General features: G+C 40.1%; 1 protein-coding gene across 2 annotated transcripts in view; it reads left to right on the forward strand.

Moving 5' to 3' along the window:
- Positions 1-308: 308 nt before the first annotated feature.
- The window catches only part of DCP1B (decapping mRNA 1B), a 48277-nt gene continuing 28092 nt past the window's right edge, over positions 309-20493 (forward strand). The window contains exons 1-3 of one of the 2 annotated variants that reach the window (XM_075427822.1): positions 309-639; positions 1558-1598; positions 4163-4290. In XM_075427822.1, the coding sequence (XP_075283937.1) occupies positions 487-639; positions 1558-1598; positions 4163-4290 (322 nt within the window). In that variant the 5' untranslated portion in view covers positions 309-486. Of the gene's footprint in view, positions 640-937; positions 1087-1557; positions 1599-4162; positions 4291-20493 lie in introns of those variants that run through there. The other variant, XM_075427823.1, reaches the window with a different exon arrangement.

Below are 20493 nucleotides of genomic sequence, written 5' to 3' on the forward strand. Positions count from 1 at the left end.
GCGGGCGGGCGGGACTCCCCGCTCGGCACAGCCAGCACCCGCGCCCGGGCAGCGCTTCCCGCGGAGCTCGGCCGGTTCTCTCGGGCCTGCAGCCGCGGGAACCACGGCCGCTCGGGAAAGGAGGCCGGTCGGCGGCCTGGCCAGCGGCCGGGAGCGGCCTGCCAGCGAACGGTGCCGGCACGGCGGGCACACCGGCCGGCAAAGGCGGGCCGCTGCCGCAGGGGGCGCCGCGCCGCCGCCCGGGCCTCCCTCCCCGCCTCCCCGCGGCCGGGGCGGGGCCCGCCGGGCCGCCCCTCAGCTTGTCCCGTCGCCAACGGCAACAGGCCTGAGCCGGCGGCGCTCGGCGCTCGATTACGGCGGCTGGGCTGCGGCTCTCCCGCCCGCTCTCGCTCCGAGCGGGTAGGCGGGGGTGGGAGCCGACACCCTTTCGCTCTGCGCTGGATTGGTTGCGCCTACTAGGAACCCTGTGTTGTTGTCGGAGGCAAAATGGCGGCGGCGGTGGCCGGGGCCGCCCTGCTGGGCAAGGGGCTGGACATCAGCCTGGCGGCGCTGCGGCAGCACGACCCCTACATCAGCAGCATCGTGGACGTGGCCAGCCAGGTGGCGCTCTACACCTTCGGGCACCGCGCCAGCGAGTGGGTACGTGAGCCCGCCCCTCCCCGCGCCCGCCGTTGGAGTGGCGGGGCGGGGCTAGGCGAGGCGAGGCCCCGCCCACGCCGCGGAGGGAGGCGGGGCGTCGCGGCGGCCTCGCCCCTCCCCCGGGTGCAGGGCGTGAGGGGCGGCCGCTGCCGGGGCGGAGGTGCGAGGGCGGGAGTGAGGGCAGTGCTGAGGGGTTGCTGCGGGCCGCTCCCTGCCCTCGGCAGGCTGGGTCGGGGGCTGTGCCTGGCTCAGCCTCTCTGGGGAGTGTGAGAAGCGCCGGGGTGCCGTGGAAGTGGGTTTGGGGAGGCTTGCAGGGCCGTAGGAGATGGGGCTTAAACAGGGCCTTGAGCCTCAGGAGCTCTTCTGCCGTCTGGACATCCATGACAGAACCAAAGCGTGTACAAAAGAGCACGGGAGTTACAAGTGCTAGAAAGGAGGTTGCTTAAGGTTTGAAAAAATGATTACCTTGGGGAAGATTCTGGTAATTTAAAATTGTGGCTATTTGCAGATGGCTCTCGGTCTGTTACGGTGGTGGGGCCTGGGGCCTGTGTTCGAAGAACCTGTGCAATCTGCTTGTCGTGTGGTTTCCCCCTCACCTGTCCTGCTGGAAAATCCTTTCCCTGACTCGGCCTGTGTGCCCCCCTTGGGGGAAGCGGGGAGTTAATCCAGCGCAGTGTTTAGACTCATGGTGTCGAGCCTTTAGCCTTTTCATATCCTGTCCTAACACCTGCGTCGCCTGCGCCCTGACCTGTGCCAGTTCTGGTCTCTTGCCACCGGCCGATGTAGTTGGGCTTAGTTATTTTTTCATGGAGCGAGGTGTAACTGATCGTGTTGGTAAAACAGAGATGAAGGGGGGCTCGCTGATGGCTAGCAAAACACTGCCATGATTTCAAGTTTCTTAACTTTCCTTTTCTTCAGGAGAAGACTGATGTGGAGGGAACGCTGTTTGTTTACACAAGGTGAGGAAGAAACGTTTTAATGTCTGCAGGTGAAACCTGTGCATGTGCAAATGCTACCTGGGATGGAGTGTGGCTTAATGAAGAAAAATGGTGCAAGGGTGAAAAGAAACTGAAATTGGCAGAGGCAAAAGTGGGGAAGAAAACACTGGGAGGGGTGCATCACTGGTGTTTGGATAAGACTTCCAAATGTGATATTTAAATCTCAGTATAGGTAAACCATAGACAAGTATAGGTAAATCATAGACAACTGTTATGTTGTGTTAAAGAGGTTGTAGCATTTGCAGTTTATAAGGTGTCTGAACAGAAAGCAAACAGTGAAATAAATAACGAGATTCCTCAAAGTAAGGGAATGGTAGAACCTATGAATTGTTGTGTTCCCTACTTAGGGAATTTTCATACTACTTGCGTTTGATTATTCATTGTTCATGCATATTTTATCCAACATATTGGATGGTTTTATGCTTTCTTTTAGCAGCAGCTCTGACTGTCTTTTAAAAGCGTTGGTTACATCATTTATTCTACCATGTACCTTAGATCAGTTGTGAAGCCTGCCCTATGTTTGGGTTTCCAAGTTAGTGCCCCAGCACTTCCTTGTGACTGTTGTTAAAATCAGAAAATAATGCAGTAAGTGGATCTTGCAGTAGCTGCTGGGATGGGACACCAAAGCAGAAACTTTCTGCTTCAACATTTATGTTGATGGGGATCTGGTAGGAGAACTGAGAAAGCGAGAGGTTGTTTTGAGAAGAAGAGGTGTTATGTGCGAAGTGAGAGGGAGGCCCAAGAGACTGTGAGCTTTGTGTGAAGTGGGAATGCTGGTTTTAATCTTTTGAGCTCTTTTGTACCAGCAGTGGTAATCATCATCGGTAATTTTTCTAAGCTGCTTTCATGTATGTGGAGATAAGAGGCTGTTATTGTTACCACCACAAGAGTAAAGAGCTGGCAGTCAGTTGTGTTAGCAGTAGGTGGAGGTGGCTAGTTGTGTACTGCAAAACAGAAGTAGTATTTCTCTGGTATGTTGATTTGAAAACTCCAGAACTGACAAGGTGTAACCAGGTACTTGTAGCATCTGTGATCCTTCACTGTCCGTTTTGTTGGTGGAGGAAGTTTCCATTTACAGCAGAGATTGCTACACTGGCTGCCCTGTAGGCTATAGTATGGAACAGCTTGTGAGCTGTAACATCATACATTGCCCTTCCCATCAGTTCTAACTTTAATTTCTTGTGGCTTTGAACAAAGTCATAAAGTCTTGTGGAAAAAACACTGCCAACAGACCATAGGTTGGAGAGCGCTGGTGTTGCCTTTGTTGCTTCTCGTGACTGTTGTGACAATGTGAAGTAACGTGACCGGTTTACTTGAGCTGACTTACGTGTCACCTATCTCATCTTTGCAAATTCTGAGCAGTGGTTAAAGCATCAGACTTCCAACTGGGTTAACACCAGGGGAACTGGACTGGGGTTTCTGTTTGTTTGTTTGAAGAATTGAAGTACTGACTGTTGCAAACAAGGATTCCTGTTAAAGGTTCCACTTTTGTTTAATTTTCTGTTGACTCCAATCTTGTAATGCGGGTTCCTGTGCTTTGAATTTCACAGAGAAATCCACCTGCCACCAATTACCAGAGATGGCACTTTTCCCAAATTTTTAGCCGTCATCTTTTCCTTTATTGTTGTACTTGGTTTGATAGTAAGAGCTCCTGTCAGGATGGTTTAACAGCTCACGTTAATAAAAATAATCTAAGTGACTTGAAGTGTAACCCCCATGAATGAGCATAATGATTTAGTGTCATAGAATCTAGAACGGTTTGGGTTAGAAGGGACCTTTAAAAATCTCATTGACCCCCCCCGTCATGGACAGGGACATCTGTCACTAGATCAGGTTGCTCAAAGCCTTGTCCATTCTGACCTTGAACACTTCCAGTGATGGGGCATCCACAGCGGCTCTGGGCAACCTGTTCCAATGTGTCAACACCCTCGCTGTTGTCCTTATGCTTTAAATGGGTATAGCAAACCCTATCTGGGATGACTGTTACTATCTGCAGTTGTTAACCTCAGTGTTAAAAAAATACACTTGCTCTGGCCCATGACTGAATCATTGTAATTGCTGTTTTCTGCTCCAGCGAGAAACTATAGGGTCGCTGGTGGTGGCTGGATAACGTGATGCTCATGGTCTGGGGCAAAGTGGCGTGTTGTGACATCTTGCCTGTTCAGGAGTTGTAGACTTTATAACTTGAAGTGAAAACTGGGCATGCAGATATGATTATGCTGTGACTAAATCACTGGACCTCAAATGGTAGTATCACAGATGTGGCATACTCTCTGTAGCTATTGTAAGATCAATGGTGCTTCTGTTATTTCTCATACATAATGTAACGTTTTGACATAATTAAAAGGATTGCATGAAACACTGCAAGAGTCAATTGTTATTTCCTTGGCAACAAAATTAGATTTTTTTTTTAGTATTTGTTAGAAACCAATAAAACCAATTTTGGGGAACTATACAACAAAGAAATTCTAGTAATTTCTTTTTTTTTCCTGGACTTGACATGATTTCTACTTGATAATTTTCAGATCGGCTTCTCCAAGGCATGGCTTCACAATTATGAACAGACTGAGCATGGAAAATCGAACAGAACCTATTACGAAAGACCTCGATTTCCAGCTGCAGGACCCTTTTCTACTGTACAGAAATGCCAGATGTAAGTATGTGATATGTTAGGTTAAGTACTGAAGAAGTCAGCTCCTCTTCGAAGTCTGTTCTTGGTTAAGGCAGTCCACATTATTAGACTGCAGCTTTCAAGGGCTCAGACTAGCTGGTTAACAGTTACAGTTGAAGGAATACATTTTGCTTTTTGGTGCGCTGAAAGAGCTGCTCAATGCTTCCTAAAATGCCACTCTTCTAAGGGAAGTATTAGAATGTTCTTAACAGTAATCTCTTAATTTAACTGACCCATAGTAGACTTTCATATTCCTGTCTATGTGACGAGTGTAGACACTCATAGAGATACTGTGTGTGCTCTGAACATCCCCATCGGTGCTGGGAAGTCTTGCCATAAAGCAGATCCACTGAGGGTTGGAGTAGAGTAATAATAAGTAAGTAATAGACAAATGCAGTGAATTCAAACCCTGTCTTCTGCTCCAGTTCCAAAATACTGTCCTTACAGCAAGTTGGAAGGCAGGTTACTCCTAAACTGTTAGGGGTAACTCTTGGCAACGTAGTGTTGAGCCTAATCTAAACTCTGATGAAAGACAAAGTTATTACTTTGGGCTCTGTGTTTATCTTGCATGATTATACGAGAATTAGCAAGTGTCAGGCCAACTCAAAAAGAAGTGGAAGACCTGAGAAAGCTCTACTTTTACGTGCAGATATACATTGACTGTTAAAATGTCCAATTATATGAGAATGAGCAATTATAAATATGCAGTTTTTATCTGTACTTGGAGGCAGAGCTCTAGTATGATCTATACTTTGTGCCTGATGCATAAAAGCAGACTGCAAAAATGTTTTATGTAAAGTGTGATGCGGAAATGTACCCTCTGGCTGAAGTAAAAGCAGAGGAAATCTGCAGCACACAAAGCAGCCCAGTTTGGTAATCTGCTAGACTATTTTACTTCATAAACTAAATTTGGAGTTGGAAAGTATATCAGGAGGGAATCCTGTTGTTCGGACACACTAAGTGGTAGAAACAACAGAGAAATAACCTAAATGAAACTTCTGTTTTTGACAGTATTTGATAGGCTGACAAAGAATCAAAATTCCTAAAGAAACTGAAAAGAAATGCAGACATCTCCAGGCTGACCTAGACTAGACCAGATATTAGGGTTTTAAGAGACCATGACACCTATTTATCCCATCTGATTTTGAAGAGTCTTTCCTGTGTATATGTAATCTTTGTTTATTTCGCTGTGAAACTCCATTGAGTTTATGTATATGTGTACTCATGCCTACATTTTGAAACCTGATATATTATTTTTTCATTTTTGTTGAGACAATTGGTATAAAGAGTAATTAGAAGTTGTCATAACTCTATGCTGAAGTGAAGTAAGATAGTCTTTAGTTTGAGTACTATACATAAACTGTGATTTCTTTGGGTTTTTATAGGAGAAAATTTGGGGGGTTTGGGGAGTGTAAGCCATCTGTTCACTAAGAGATATCAGAATTTTAGATTTGCCGCATTTCAGGTATCAGTATTAACATGTGCTTCTGAGCAGCAGGCCTGTGTTCAAGTAACTTGTCTGGGACTTTTTGGCTAATTGTGCCACAGCAAAATGCAGAAGGCTTCTGTTCTGGGCTGTTCTGTCTGGGCAATGGTTCTTTTAGGGTAGTTACTGCTGGACTGTGTTTGCGCGGCATCAAGGCCTTCTCCGGTTTCTCACAGTGAGTAGGCTGGGGATGCGCTAGAAGTTCAGAGGGGATGCAGCTGGGACAGCTGACCCCAAGTGACCAAAGGGATGCCCCAGACTGTGTGACCTTGTGCTCAGCAGTAAAAGCTGGGGAAAGGAGGAGGAAGAGGGGATGTTTGGAGTTACTGCGTCTGTCTTCCCAAGTAACTGTTACATATGATGAAGCCCTGCTTTCCTGGAAATGGCTAAATATCTGCTTGCTGATAGAGAGTAGTGATTGAATTCCTTATTTTGCTTTGCTTTCACGCACAGCTTTGCTTTACCTATTAAACTGCCTTTATTCTCAGCCCACAAGTTTTCTTCCTTTTGCCCTTCTGATTCTCTCCCATCCCACTGAGGGGAGGGAGCGAGTGGCTGTGTGGGGCTGAGCTGCCGGCTGGGGTTAACCCACAACACCTACACTGACAATTTCCCAGCGACAACGTGAAAGTAGCAACACCTTTCTTTCGACTTAGGATCTCTCAGCCACAAGATCTGATAGCTTCTTGACCTTATGGCACTCTTTACTGTATCAATTCCTGGAGTGTAACCATGAAAAAAGAAATAAAAAGATCGCCAGCCAGCGTACTCCCGGTTTTATAAAATCACCTTCAGCCTGGGTCTGATTTTTACCACAGTCAGCTGTTCGATCTAACCGTGGGTAAATCTGTATGTTACTTAATTTGAGAATTTTGTCATCTGAGAGAAGATTCGTGTTTGCTTTACTAAAAAAATCCACTAGTTTAGGATTTCACTTCCTATCAGATGTGTTCCAGGTATAGGGGTATGTTACCCTTAGTTATTTATCTTCCTAAATTACACTTACGAAGGCTTAATCATTAGTTCTTCAACAAAACTGAAGGTCTCGGTACCTCAAAGGAAAAATTGTTGTTTTCTCAGATTTTCATAGAAACATCTATGTTCCCAGAGCAAACTGGCGTTACAGGCCCATGGAAGAAAAGTTACTTACCAACTCATTTGACTTTTCCAGGTTTTCTTTAGGTCCATACAGATTGTTCAGGTGGTAATGTCTCTACTGAGATGCAGATACCTCTAGCCCTTTCTTCCTTACTGTGTATTTCAAAGCCTTTGCTACATAAAATAAAGGAGCCTCCTCAGCATTAACTATCTGTTTTCACTAGGGTCTCATCCAAACGTGATTCTGACTATGTCCTGAATTTTCTATATGAGTATTTTGCTTGTATTTTGCTTTATTATACAACTTGTCTTTATAATTTTTGTAAAACTAAGGCTTCAGGCTTCTTCCTTATTAAATATAATTTTCATCCAAAACTGGGATTTTTGTTTTTATCTCCTACTTCCAGTTACTAACAAGGAGCACTCGGTGAGAGCTGTTTACTTGACAAAACAGTGAACAATTTGGCAGTAATACTTATCAGGATCTGGAAACAAGTTATCTTTTTCTAACATTTTGTTTGACTTGGTTACTTCTTACTCCATTTTTCATACATATCTTCTTGTTAGATATAATAAAACTAGCAGAGTTTCCTCTGTTTTTCTAATTGGTATAGTTGCTTTCCCATATAACAAGACTTACATTTGGATTTTTTGACAATGTAAATTTCAGAAAAATACAAAATCAAGCATTTGGAGGAATAAAGAAGTCCTGCCCAGTCTTTTGTTTCTTCCAATATTCTGAATGTTTGTTGAAACCAGCTTCATTTCATTACAGCTAAGTATCTATGGCTGGTTGTATTGCACAGTCTGAAATAAAAGCAAAAGGTGGTACTTGTGTACTGGACAAGTCCGCCAACATTTTGTTATAATTGTTATTTTGTAAAGATTGCTTTACATCCAGTACATGATTACAGTAGATAAAGCTTTCCAAAATTATACACAATAATTATAAATATTATGAATACCTAAAATAAGGAATATTTTGATCTTTTTACTTTAATGGTCTTTGTATTTCTTCTGTTGTTCCATGTAACCTTGGTCACCTGAAGCTGAAGTACTGTCTAAACACCGTGTTGCAGACACCTACAGTCTAATCCCAGGACTTTTCAGGCTGGATTTGGGATTCATGCCAGTTAATATTTGCACTGATCCACTACTTCACAGAGAAGTTTAGTTTAGGAAATCTGTTAGGCTAGAGCTAGGGTTATTAATTTACAAGCCGGGAGGGAAGCTTAGATTAGTTTTTAATGCTAGCAGAAATCCATGTCCACCAAGAAACAGAAGGTTTATGGATCAAATAGGTATTTTCAATGTGACCTTCAAACTCACCTAGATAATGGCAGTTTTAGCCGCTTTCTTTTTGAGAGCAAGACGGTAGTTCTGTTTTTGTTTAGATCATCTTAACAGTTTGAAGGGTTTTAAAAAATTTCCTAGGCTCTATTTTTAAGTAATCTTAACTACATAACTATTGTTTTTTCCATAATCTTTGGTGATATTTATTGTGAAAACCAATGTTTAGACCCTGTTGGTTAAGACTTGGTGCTGATTAATATGAGGTAGTGCAGAAGGAATGCGTAACTGTAAATTACTGGTTACAATAACTTCCTTTTCTCCTTTTAGCATTGATCAGCTAAGTAAAAATTTACTTGCAACTATTCCCAGCTGTATATTGTACCAGGTGTCTATGGGTGTATGCTGGGTCAGTGAATTATTTCTTGAGTTGACTGATCAATCATTTTGTCACTGAATACTGTTTTCCATGTTTACAGGACACAGAGAATTTGACGAATGTTAAGTTACATATCTTAAACTTAGCTTTACTTCAAGCTTTACTTCAGCTGCCAGAAAAAATACAAGATCCTACCTTATAATAGTCAGTGTGCTAATTATGATGATGATCTGATACAGATTAATTGTATGCTTTTGTGCTATAGCAAGTAGAGAAAGAAATTGTGTGACAGATCAACAAATACTCTGTATCTGACTAGATTCTGTACCTATTTGGGCACAGAAGTTACTTTTCATTTCTGTGCCACATTTGTAGCAAGGCCTTTGATCCTGTCACCTCCTGGGCTTGAAACGGAATGAAACTTTCGTCAGATGTGTTGAATTTGAGCTTTTGCAGAGGTTCGGGAAGTGGTACAAAAGCAGACCAGACATGCCTGATTTTGGTAAAACTGTCTAGATACATGTGATGTGTCCATAATCTCGTACTAGTTTCAGTTGTCCAGTTTAACCTGCCACCATGTATCTATCGGAACCCTGAGAATTTAGTATTATTTTCCCAGATTCCTGCACTGCAAAGATGTCCGGTAGATGAGATGGGGTGGGGGGGGAGAGGGAAGTTTGCCAGCTGTCCAAAGCAGTAGCATAAGTTTTGGTTTTCGTTTGCGGGGCTTTTTTGAACTTGTAGGTCATCATTATCTATGTATGAATATTTTTTTTAAATATATGCTTGGGGGCAGGTGATTGTAAAATGTTTAGGAAAAGATAATGGTGTATGTTTTTCTCAGACTGTTATTTTTCATTCTTCGGTTCTATGTTATAGCATCCTAGAGCCCCCTCAAATAGAGCAACTCGTCTTCTTGGAGACTGTGGCTCATTTCAGTTTACACTTCTAAGTAAATACATCCTGGTAAAAAACACTAAATGGATAAGTGTCCCACTTCTGTAGGTCTTTCTGAAGCCCCACTGACCCTGCAGGTAGTATTTCTCTGGTAAAGAACATCTTAGTTTGAAGACTGTTAGAAATTTCCATCCAAAGGGAAAGCAGGAGACAACAGTAATAGAATGAGTGATACGTAAAAATGAATATGTCATGAAAAGCAATCTTCTTTTGGAGACTATAGTGTCTTTTTTACCCTGAAATATATTCTTAGTCTATACTACATTATATATTCTGTAATTCAGTATTTTAAATCTCTTCTTTCTTCTGAGATGTGTTTTTATTAGAGAATGAAACCAGCATTTGATGGTTAAATTTACTCGTATATGTCGCTAGATTCAGCCTTCTGCATATTGATCAATAAACAACTACTTGCTCAATTGTTTCCATTGTGACAGGCAAAACAGGTATTCCAGGCTTTATTTTTACAATGTAATAGAGTTTCTGCTTGGTTTTTGGGTTTGGTAAAAATACCAGTTTAAAGTGGAAAGCCTTATTTATCAGCCTCCTACCTGCCAACATACACTGTGTGGTCCAGTAACAAAAAAAGACAACAAGATGAACACAGTAAATTGAAATGTGTATTCAGTTGATTATTCCTGAAATGCTCATAGGTCTTTTTGAATTTTTGAAACAAATATCTTTAAATGTTTTTAACTTCATTCAATTTGTATTATTTTTTCTCTAAATTCAGTGGTCTGCTGATTCGGAAATATTACGTGACTTTCTGTTGCTGCATCATTAAGCAAAAACACAATGTTTTTGTCACAGCTGAACAACTTAAAAGCAATTTTTTTATGTTAAGTTTGACTGCAAAATTACTATTCTGGCCTGCTGGAACCTGCATGTTTTGTTGAAGAAAATATTTCTGTATTTTAAAACTCTTTGAGAAACGTTTGTCAATTTGGAACATAACTGTTTGAAAAGTGAAAGCTCAAACTATAGAAATTCAAAGTAGTTTTGGCAGAACAGCCTTGCCCTCGTTAGCGGTGTGTCGTTGGCTGAACAGATTTGGCTAAAGTGGTTTCTTTTAAAAACCTGTCTGGACTGACTGCTGCCATTTGTTCAGAATACAAATGCTTGTGCTTTACCTGAGGTTCTGTCCTTGGAGACATTTTTGTCTCAGAGAAATAAACAAATCGCTCCTCCTTCTTCCCATTCCACTTTCTCTTCTTTGATCAGCATTATAAAAATTCATCATGCATCCAGCAAGAACGAACAGCAGCAGAGGTCATGATTATTTTCCCTGGGTGTTATTGACCTTAAAGTGAAACTGCAGTTTTGCAGAGAGCATTGGAATGCTGACACTGTGAAGTATAGATACGATTTTCCTTTTCTAAATTTAAAAGGAAAAAAATATATGTACTGAAAATATGTTAATGTTGTAGTAAGAGTTGATTCTAAACCCAGAAAATTAAGGTCACAGAATGAGCTTTGTCATATTGCATGCATTTTTTTTTTTTGAAACCTGTTTTACCGTTTGTGTCTAACTTATTTTATTGTTTGTCATGTACAAATTTTCCTGAGAGAAGTAAATAAATAGGAGCAGGAAGGAACTTGCTTATCAGATACATAGTGACGACGAATTTTTTTTCACGTGAGATGCTGTCTAGTGCTCAGTTTACTGACTTCCTTGTGCCTACACTCAGAAATTATCTGGTTTTAGACCAGTTTATAAAAGCGTATATGAAAGCGTTACTAATTTCCTGCTACATTTCCCACATAGTTCCTCCCTTTGCCTATACTTCAGTCTATGAATGATTTTCATGTGCTTAGAAGATGGTATAAATAGCTTCAGAATGTCAAGAAAAATAATAAGCTACCCCTTGGAAATCGTATAGATACTGATTTACATTTTTATAAAAACATAAAATATATATATTTATATGTTAGATTTTTGTGCTTTCTCTCTCTCACTTTAATTTTCAAGGATGCCTAAAAATCTTTAATGCTTGCCTGTTGAGATATACAATATTATTGTAACTTGATGGCATAACTAAGCACTGTTTTGCAGTTGGGTGTGGATGGACATGCAGCAGTGCTGGCTCCAGGCAGGTGATTTTTAAGATCGGGAATCATGGTGTTGCTGTCTAGTAGTTAGTTGTCTTGCCAGTTCTGGAGTACGCAACCTGATACGCCTGTGTTTGAAATCTGTAACTAAACTCTGCTTGAGTCTGTGGAATCAGGAGTGGATTTTTTAACGTAGTGAAAGGGACAGGATAGTTTGCTGTAGAGTGAAGAAGTATGCATATATGCAAATTACTTTAAAAAAAGTTCACTGAAAAAGAGACATAAAATGTTCTTTTCTGTGGTAACTTGTAGTTGATGATAGTTTCTTCTTTTCCTGACTCTCTACCTTACTGAAGGTAGCCCTGTTTTGAGCAGAAGGCTGGACTAGATGACCTGCAGGGGTTCCAACCAAACTAAATTATTAATGTGATTCTAGGGATAGCAGGTATTGGGTAATTCTAGTTTAGGGTGTTTGGGCTTTTTTTGTGCTTATTACGGAGAGTAAATGTAGTTCTGTGATTTAGGTTTTTAGGGTTCAGATAAAAAAAAATTAGAGGCGAAACTGTAATACCGTTTTTTGTTTCTAAAGCAAAATTGTCTCTACTAGTAAGTATTTCTGAATTACTTTTTTGCATGGCTGCCTTATTATTCGTATTTTCCTTTAAATACAGTATATGTTTTTCAGTAGAAATTGTACATACCAGTTGTGGAGACCTTAAGATTAAGATAGAAGTCTTGAGGCGAAAAACCATATCCTTGTCACCCTGTCCAATTTAGCACAGATATTTCTGTTCAGACTTACCTGAAAGGACTTTTGTTGTTTCTTCCTCACCCTTTCTACCCTGAGGATTTGGTACCAGTTCTGGAAGTCTTTCACTGAGCAAAGGAAACAACTTAGAATGCTTTGTATTTGTAAAGTGTTTTTTTGCAACTGTAGCTATGATGGCTGCCCCCATCTTTTTGCTCTAATGATGTGTTTCTGTTATGTGATGAAGGAAGTGTAAAAAAAAAAAAAAAAAAAAAAAAATAAAATAAAAGCATAAGAAAAAGAAGTGCAGTAATCCTGACATAGGTTTTCAGTTCTGTGGAACAATGGAGTCCGCTCTGAAAGTCAGAGAAACTGTGTCATGTGAGAAGAAACAGGCTAAGGACCTAAGATAACAAAGCTATGTAGTTTTTTGATGGCTGGTAATTATTTTGTGTATGGTGGAACTGTATCCCTGCCTGGGCAAACAAATTGGTAGGAAAAGTATATGGAATAGGATTAACAGCGTGTGTCAAGCACCCTGCAGTTGTGGATGAGTTTCTGTATAGAATGGTAGGAGTATAATACTGCGTGTATCTGCTAGACACAGTCTTTGTTTCCCATTTATGGATGTCAGTGTATAAGCAACATATTAACTTGTCTGGACGTTTGCTGCTCAGAGTGTACTGCCAGCGCTGGGAATTCTGGACATCTTTTTAAGATAAGATGGGCATATGATGCAGTAAATCTCAAGAGTTCAAGTTGGAACAGATAATTCTTTTAAAGAGGTTATATTCATGTGACTACCGGTACACCCTCTACTTCATAGACACCTCCTTGTATAGTGTAAGATGGTAGATGTTTCCAGATCAGTGTAAATATGTACATGAATACTTATGTATGTCTTCTGCAAATTAAATTATTAGAGCTAGTTGCTGTTTAGAAATCTCTCACGTAACCCTCTTTTCAGATTAGTCCATTCACACACACACATATACCTTTAGTATTTTGAGCTTTTGTACGTTTTAAACTTCTTAGCCTCTTTGTCTGCAAAACCCCCACTTTTTCTTTCATGTTCCTTATACTTACATACCTTGTGTCATGTGGAAGTGGGAAAGCGGTGTTCGTTAGATGCTAAAAAGACAATATATTACCAAGAGAAGCCATCCACCTTTTTAACTCCACAGATTTGAGAATTACCAGAATTATCTAAATCCCGTGGTAGTGTGATCATACATACAGGACTTCACAGTACATTATCCCCAAATATTACTCTAAGTTATTAGTGTAGTTTCATGCATTATACAGTGTTCTATTTAAGTAGAAAGGGAATACTTATCCCAGCAGGTAGATACCAGTACAGTTAGCGTGCACACAACTGAGTTACATTGCCTTACCTCCCGGTTTGATGTAGAAGCAGTTAAGCTGAGTTTCATGAACCAGCTTCCCCTTATACTTCATTTCAGGTTCCCCTGGCTGGTGGCTGGGTAGCGGGTGATACGCTTGCCGAACAAAGGCTTGAAACATTTTAAAATTCCAAGGAGCGCTGAAACAGCTGAACCTGAGTATATTTTCTATATATAGTACAGATAAATTTCTTTTGGTCAATTGTTTCTTAGTTCAGAGTTATTTTGTGTAATATCCTTGTATAGAAGTTAAAACCTGAATGTTGCTTTAAACTGCCAACAACTTGGTCCTTTAATCTAGAAACTATTTTCCAGCTCTTTAAAACCTCTGCAGTATCTCTTGCATTATCCTTTCTTTCCTTCCTCTTCACTCCTAATCCTTTTCTTGTCCTTCGTGCCTTGTGCTCAGTTGGAGCCTTCTCTTCCCCCTGGGGTTTTTCAGGAAAACTTGGATTGAGAACTGAAGATAATGGGCGCCATCCACCCGTCAGTTCATCACCTCACCAAGCCATGACAATCTCTGCTTTCTGTATATCAGCACAGACTTCTCTGATAATATCCTCTTGTGTTTGAAAAAAATAGGTTTGTCTAGCAGGGGGTGGACTTCACTCCGGACATAGCCAGAAAACTTCTCTTGGAATGTGAGCTTGCTCACTCACACTCTTTCATATGTGTGTATATATATAAAACTATTTGTAACCTTTTCTCAAAGCATGGAAGATACACTTGCTCACATATTTATCCCACAGCGCGTATACAAGCTGCTCGCTTCTGTCTAGTATTGATTTAATACAAGCTCTTGAGTGCCTCGTCAGCTCTCTCTTTGTCAAAACAAGCTTTAAATCGTCAGTAAACAATACTTTTCAATTACAGGAGGAAAAAGAAAGGAACCCTTCTCAAGTATAAGATAGCATACCCTTTAAAGGACAAGGAATGTGTTCTATACAGAAACACAGTACAACTGTTCCAGTGGAATTACACTAAGGCTGCAAATGCAGTGCTGCTTTTTTGTCTTAACTGGTGTACAAACTAGCAACAGCTTTGGGCTTGTTGGCTGTCTGCTGTGCATTAATGGTTGTGGCTACAGCCCAGCTGGTTTTGCAATGCAGAGCTTGCTTTAATTAAATTTAATAAAATCATATCAAATTGTGTTGCTTAAAATCAGTCTTTGAAAAACAAAAACTGTGTTTTACCTGCTGGCTTGATTATTTTGGACATACATACTCCTAGGTCTTTTGGAGCCTGTTTCAGTAATCCTTTTGCATAGCAGAGATAGTGTTCATATGGATAAAAACAACCAGAGCTCCTGTAGCTGGGGGGGGGAGAGGGGGGTGTGGAAGTAGGTGATGACACATGCTTCGGGTCAGAAGTCTACAATAAAGGGACTAGGAAGATTCTTCCTCTGAATCATCTGGTGCTGCTCACTGTCTTAGGATATGGACTTTCAGTTTGATGAGCTCCAGCAATTTGTTTGTGTCTGTCAGACTGCCTTTCTGTAAAATTTCAGTGCTATTTGCTTGACACCATACAGGGTTAAATCCTCTACACAGGAATGTGTAGCATCTCTCAATGAAGAGGTTCATGACATTTCGTAATAATCTGAAAAGGAGAGAGATAACATTGGATTTTTATGTAAGGTATCATATGCCTTCCTGCAGTGCTTGGCTTCTTTTTTTTGTTGTCCTCTCTTCTGTGGTTTTTTTTTTTCTGGTTTTTCTCATATGAGAATTTTGTACCTCTTTCTTTGAAACAGAAAACAAAGCAGACATTTGAATTTGCACAGAGAGAGTTAAAAGCTGAAGGAGGGAGGAGACTAAGCGGATGATGATTGATACGTTTTATTCCCAAAGGATTAGTAAAATACTGCTGACTGCTGAAGCAAAATGAAATACGCAGTTTTACTTTCTGTGTGAAAATAATACATTGCTTTAATGAAAATCACCTGATACAAAATTCCAAATTTTTATTTCAATTTAAATATATCTCTATTCTGTATTCAGAGATTCAAAATTGCATGGTACCTCTTAGTGCTGCTATTATGAAATGTCTATCTGCTAATAGAAAATGAATTTGATAAATGTGTCTTTTTTTTTTCTGTTGGATTAGTTATGTAAGACAAGGTTTAAAATTTACTATTTAAATTGCATTTTCTTGGTGACAAACTTGATCTCAGGAGTATATTCTGTTTCTCTCTCTGTACATACCCACACAGAATGTCTTGTATGCAGGAAGGTAGCAAAGTCAGTAAACGGCTAATGTTCGTAGTAATCTGAACACTAACTTCAATAGTTAAACTAATTTTTAAAAATATGTACAAATATGTTAAAAAATAATTACAACAGTCAAAAGAAAAAAGCGGTAAGGTGGTTCAAAGAGTTGGTATTTGTATCTTCATGAAAGAAATTAACTAAATTGCAACTTTCACAAGAAAAAAGTAGATCAGAAAAGATATTTTAAACATTTGTATTAATACTTTAAATTTAATGATCCTTCAGTTCTCAAGCATGTGAAAATGCAGTGGCCAGATGTGAACGATAGAGCGTCCAAGGTGCAGCTGTTTTCTGAAATGTAGCTTGTGAGCACAGCACGAACCTGCCCACAACTGGAGTAAACCTAATACTGTTTGCCTGGCATTATGTGAGGACAGTGAAATTGTGTTGTGTTGCTAAAAGTCATACATACTTTAAAGTTTCCAAAGGTATTTCTACAGATAAGCAGATGTTATTGAAGGCAATGTAACAGCTGACTGTAGAAGTAATGGCTACAGAGTGGCAGAGAAGAACTTTTTGATGTGTTGAATCATAGAATGGTTTGGGTTGGAAGGGACCTTAAAGACCATCTCGTTCCAACCCCCTTGCCATGGGCAGGAACATCTTCCACCAGCCCAGGTTGCTCAGAGCCCCATCCAGCCCGGCCTTGAGCACTGCCAGGGAGGGGGCAGCCACAGCTTCTCTGGGCAGCCTGGGCCAGGGCCTCACCACCCTCATGGGGAAGAATTTCTTCCCAATATCTAATCTAATTCTGCCCTCTTTTCAAGAGCCATTACCTCTTGTCCTATCAGTACATGCCCTTGTAAAAAGTCCCTCTCCAGCTTTCTTGTAGGCACCTTCAGGCACTGGAGGGCTGCTGCAAGGCTGGGGCAAATCAATAAAAGCGAATACATAAGGCATGCTGTAATGTGAACTAAACATTTGAAATTTCAGGAAGAGTAGTTGACTTTGCCTATTTCTATGTGGATTTTTTTATTCTTTTTCTAACCATTTCAGAAATAGAGACAGTGTAGGAAAAATGACGAAATTGCCAGCCTCCCAAATGAGGGCGTGTACAGAGTATACAAATGGGAAAAATGCAGAGGTGCTTTTTAAAATTCTGTTGATCTTATGGTATTTCTTAGGTGTTACTTGTTACAAGAACTATAAATATACAAACAACTTAGACTTTTGTTGTTGCAGGTTAAGAACTTAGTCTGGTTCTGCAAATGTATTTGCAGTGCTTAGGATCTGAAGGTATGCAGTGAAGAAATAAGAGATGAGATCACAACAGTCGGAATTAGAAACATCATCTATAGTTAAAATTGCTTTTTTTTCCTCATGAGGCCCTTTTTGAAGTTGTTCATAATTTTGTGGGAGTTAGACCATTTGGGGTGACAGCTCATCAGACTGATTACAGTAAAAATTCAGGTTTCAGGAAAAGATAATATAAAATGATGTGCTACTGAACACCTGTTTGAGGTTAAAATATTCTTCCTTCTTTTTTTCCTTCTTTTCTCTTTCAATGAAACAGTGGCATTGGCAGAGTTTGGGAAAGAACTTAACCTTGACTATAGCGCTGGAATTAGAGATGTACTTTGACCTTTGGCAGGCACCTCGGAGATGCACTTGAAAAGTCATTGGGAATATATTCTTAGATTTGACTAAATTATAAAGGATAACCACGTTGTTTGAATCCTGATGAGTCCTCTACCAACTGTAGATGTCACATACAGTAGAGCAGGCTTTATCCCCACAAGACCAGAAGCCGAGATAGCCCACAAGAAACATAACAGAAGCTGCTGCTTTTCTTAACCTAGTGGAAGGCAGGATGGAAAGAAAATGGGTGGAAATTGAGAAGGTAAAGGCAGCTCACCTTCCTGTTCTTTAAAGGCAAACTTTTTTTTTGCTTCCAGGTTGGAAAGGCAATGTTGTCCCCTTCTCCTTGATGGAGGCAAGTTCTCATTGCTTTTAGCTGCTAGGTAGAATGTGATGTGCGCAGAAGCAAGAAAGAGTGTGGTTTCTAGTTTAATCTCTTCTACTTGTGATAGTGTTATGTTAGTATAAGCTTTTCTGCTAATAGAAGTTACAGATATATATTTAGCATAGATTTGGGTAGTGGCGTTTTTGTGTTATGTTCAGATGATTCCTGTAGATAGGGCCGGGGCTCATTTCGGCGCACTGAAGACATGTTTATGGTTTGCTGTAGAATGTTAGCAGAGAGTGTAGAGCACTGGTAAGCTCATACAGGTAGCAGTGTCAGATGTTGAGGAGTTATGTTTGTTTTCCATTCTCTGATGGAATTTTTTTCACAGGAAGGATGCTTTTGTTGAATCGGGATATTTGGGTTGAGTTTTTAGCCTTGCTGCAGACTGCTTCGCTTACCGTTGTGAAGTCAGTGTCTGTCATTTTTCTGTATCAAAAATGGTACAGCACTTTCACCCACCATTTATTTAGCTTAATACCTTTTCACTTAGCTTTTACACTCCTTGGGTGAGACTGTTCAGTGATTTCCATTACAAAAGGCAGTGGAGCTCCAGTCTGATGTGGACATTTCCAAAGTCTATTGTGAAATATTAATGAGACCCACTTGTTATTTAAGAACAGCTTATAAATAAGAACAATAAAGGATTTATTAAGAACAACTAGTTATTTAAGAAATTGATAGTCTGGCATCTACAGACTTCCTGCCTTAATTTCATTGTCATGCATCATCATGGTTTAAAAATTATTTGGAACTGATGATGCAATGGCAGGGGATGTGACTGGAAACCAGTGATGGGGGGGGGGAAAGAAATGCACTAAGCCAGATGGATCATAACATAGATGCTATTCCTGTGTCGTGACTAAAAATTTCGTGTAGCATCAACAGAATGTGATTTTAAGGGAAATCTTGCAAATTCAGTTTGCCTTTGGGCTCTTTTCCAAAAGGTAAAGAACCTGCTGATGGACTCCTATCTGCTGAGCTTTATGGAAATAAATGGGTGTTTCCTACAAGACTAACATAACTTTAGCTTTGAGACTGTTTAAGGGCCATGCTAGTGAGTCAGTCTTGTTTATCTGCTACAGAGTTGATTTTTTTAATAAAGAATTTCTGATAAATTTTGATAAAAGTCTGCCTGAAGTCAGGCTATCGCAGTAGAGCCACAGACATGATTTAATACACAGTCCACCATCTCCAAGTTGTCCCTTTTTTTCCTTGTGAAATCAGAAATATTCTATAATATTTCTATATAATGTATAAAAACCTTCTGTCTGGAAGTCTGCAAATTGATCACGCAACTTTCATGATTGGTGGAATATAGCAGGAATATTTCAGGGTCCATCCTATTAACAAAAAATTGTTTCTTATGTTGATTTTTAAGGCATCGTTCCAGGCACAATTAAACAGATGGTAGTGAGGAACTTATTCTTGACTTCAGTAGTGTTGCCAGTCATTGCCCACTTTCAAACCATCTGTTTTTGGGGAAAGGGGTTTTGAGCCACTCTTGCATTTTGTTAGGGGTTTTGTTGTTGTATGTTTTCTTGTTATTTTGGGTTGGTTTTTTTTAGGAAGGTTGCTTGAACAGTTCCCTCCTCGTGACTGGTCAAGCTGAAAACCAGCTTTTTCACTCTCCATGTGTGACCATCAGTTTGTATTAAGATGTCTCTGAGCAGAGTTCTTTTCCTTTTAGTAACGGGCTTTTTTCCCTGCTTGTTCATATCTAATGTTTTGAATGTTTGAAATAATGGAAATACCAAGTAATCCTGTCTATATTGAAAGTTCTCCAAGTAAGTAGATCAGGAGCTTTATTAACTTTTAAGTGAAACAAGAGTCAGATGACTTCACGGTTTGTTTTTTTTCCCAACAACCTTTTAGGAATTTGAGTTAAACTCATATCAAAGTACGGGTTTTTGTTGGTTGAAAAACTCTTACCTTGCTTCAGTTTCTTGGCATTTTTGTGCCTGAGACATCATAAAAATTCTGGTTCCCCTCTCAGAACTTCCAGAAATAACAGGATATATCTAAACTGAAATTCCTTTATTTAGAAACAAATATGTTTGTTTTATATATTTTTTGTATTATGCTGCATTACACAATGTAGAGAAGCAAGAGACGTAAAAGCTTCAGTCCTGCTGATGAGCCGTATCACTATCAATATGGTCTAATAGGATGAAAATTATTTTTTTCTAGTGTTTTGTTTTAAAATATCTGAATAGCTAAGCAAAATGTTGTGTTTGAAAGAACTTTAAGGCTATAAAGAACTGAAAGAACTTTAATGCTCCTGAACTAGCAAATACCAAAATTAAGGTTGGTTGTGCAAGCTCTCTTTTTTGCCTATGGAATTTTAAATTATGAGATCATCTTCTGTTGCAATAAGGACTTTGCTTCAGTTATCAAATAATCTGAATGTAGTTTGTGTAAAAAGCAGCAACTCAGTATTCTGTTTTTTTCTTCGTTACAGATATGTGGGCCTCTTTCTTTGACAGTTATACAGTGCTGAAGTTCTGCACTAGGGACAGAACTATTAATTGCTTTTTTCTTG

This window comes from Opisthocomus hoazin, chromosome 8, assembly GCF_030867145.1.
Source record: "Opisthocomus hoazin isolate bOpiHoa1 chromosome 8, bOpiHoa1.hap1, whole genome shotgun sequence".
Lineage (NCBI taxonomy): Eukaryota > Metazoa > Chordata > Aves > Opisthocomiformes > Opisthocomidae > Opisthocomus > Opisthocomus hoazin.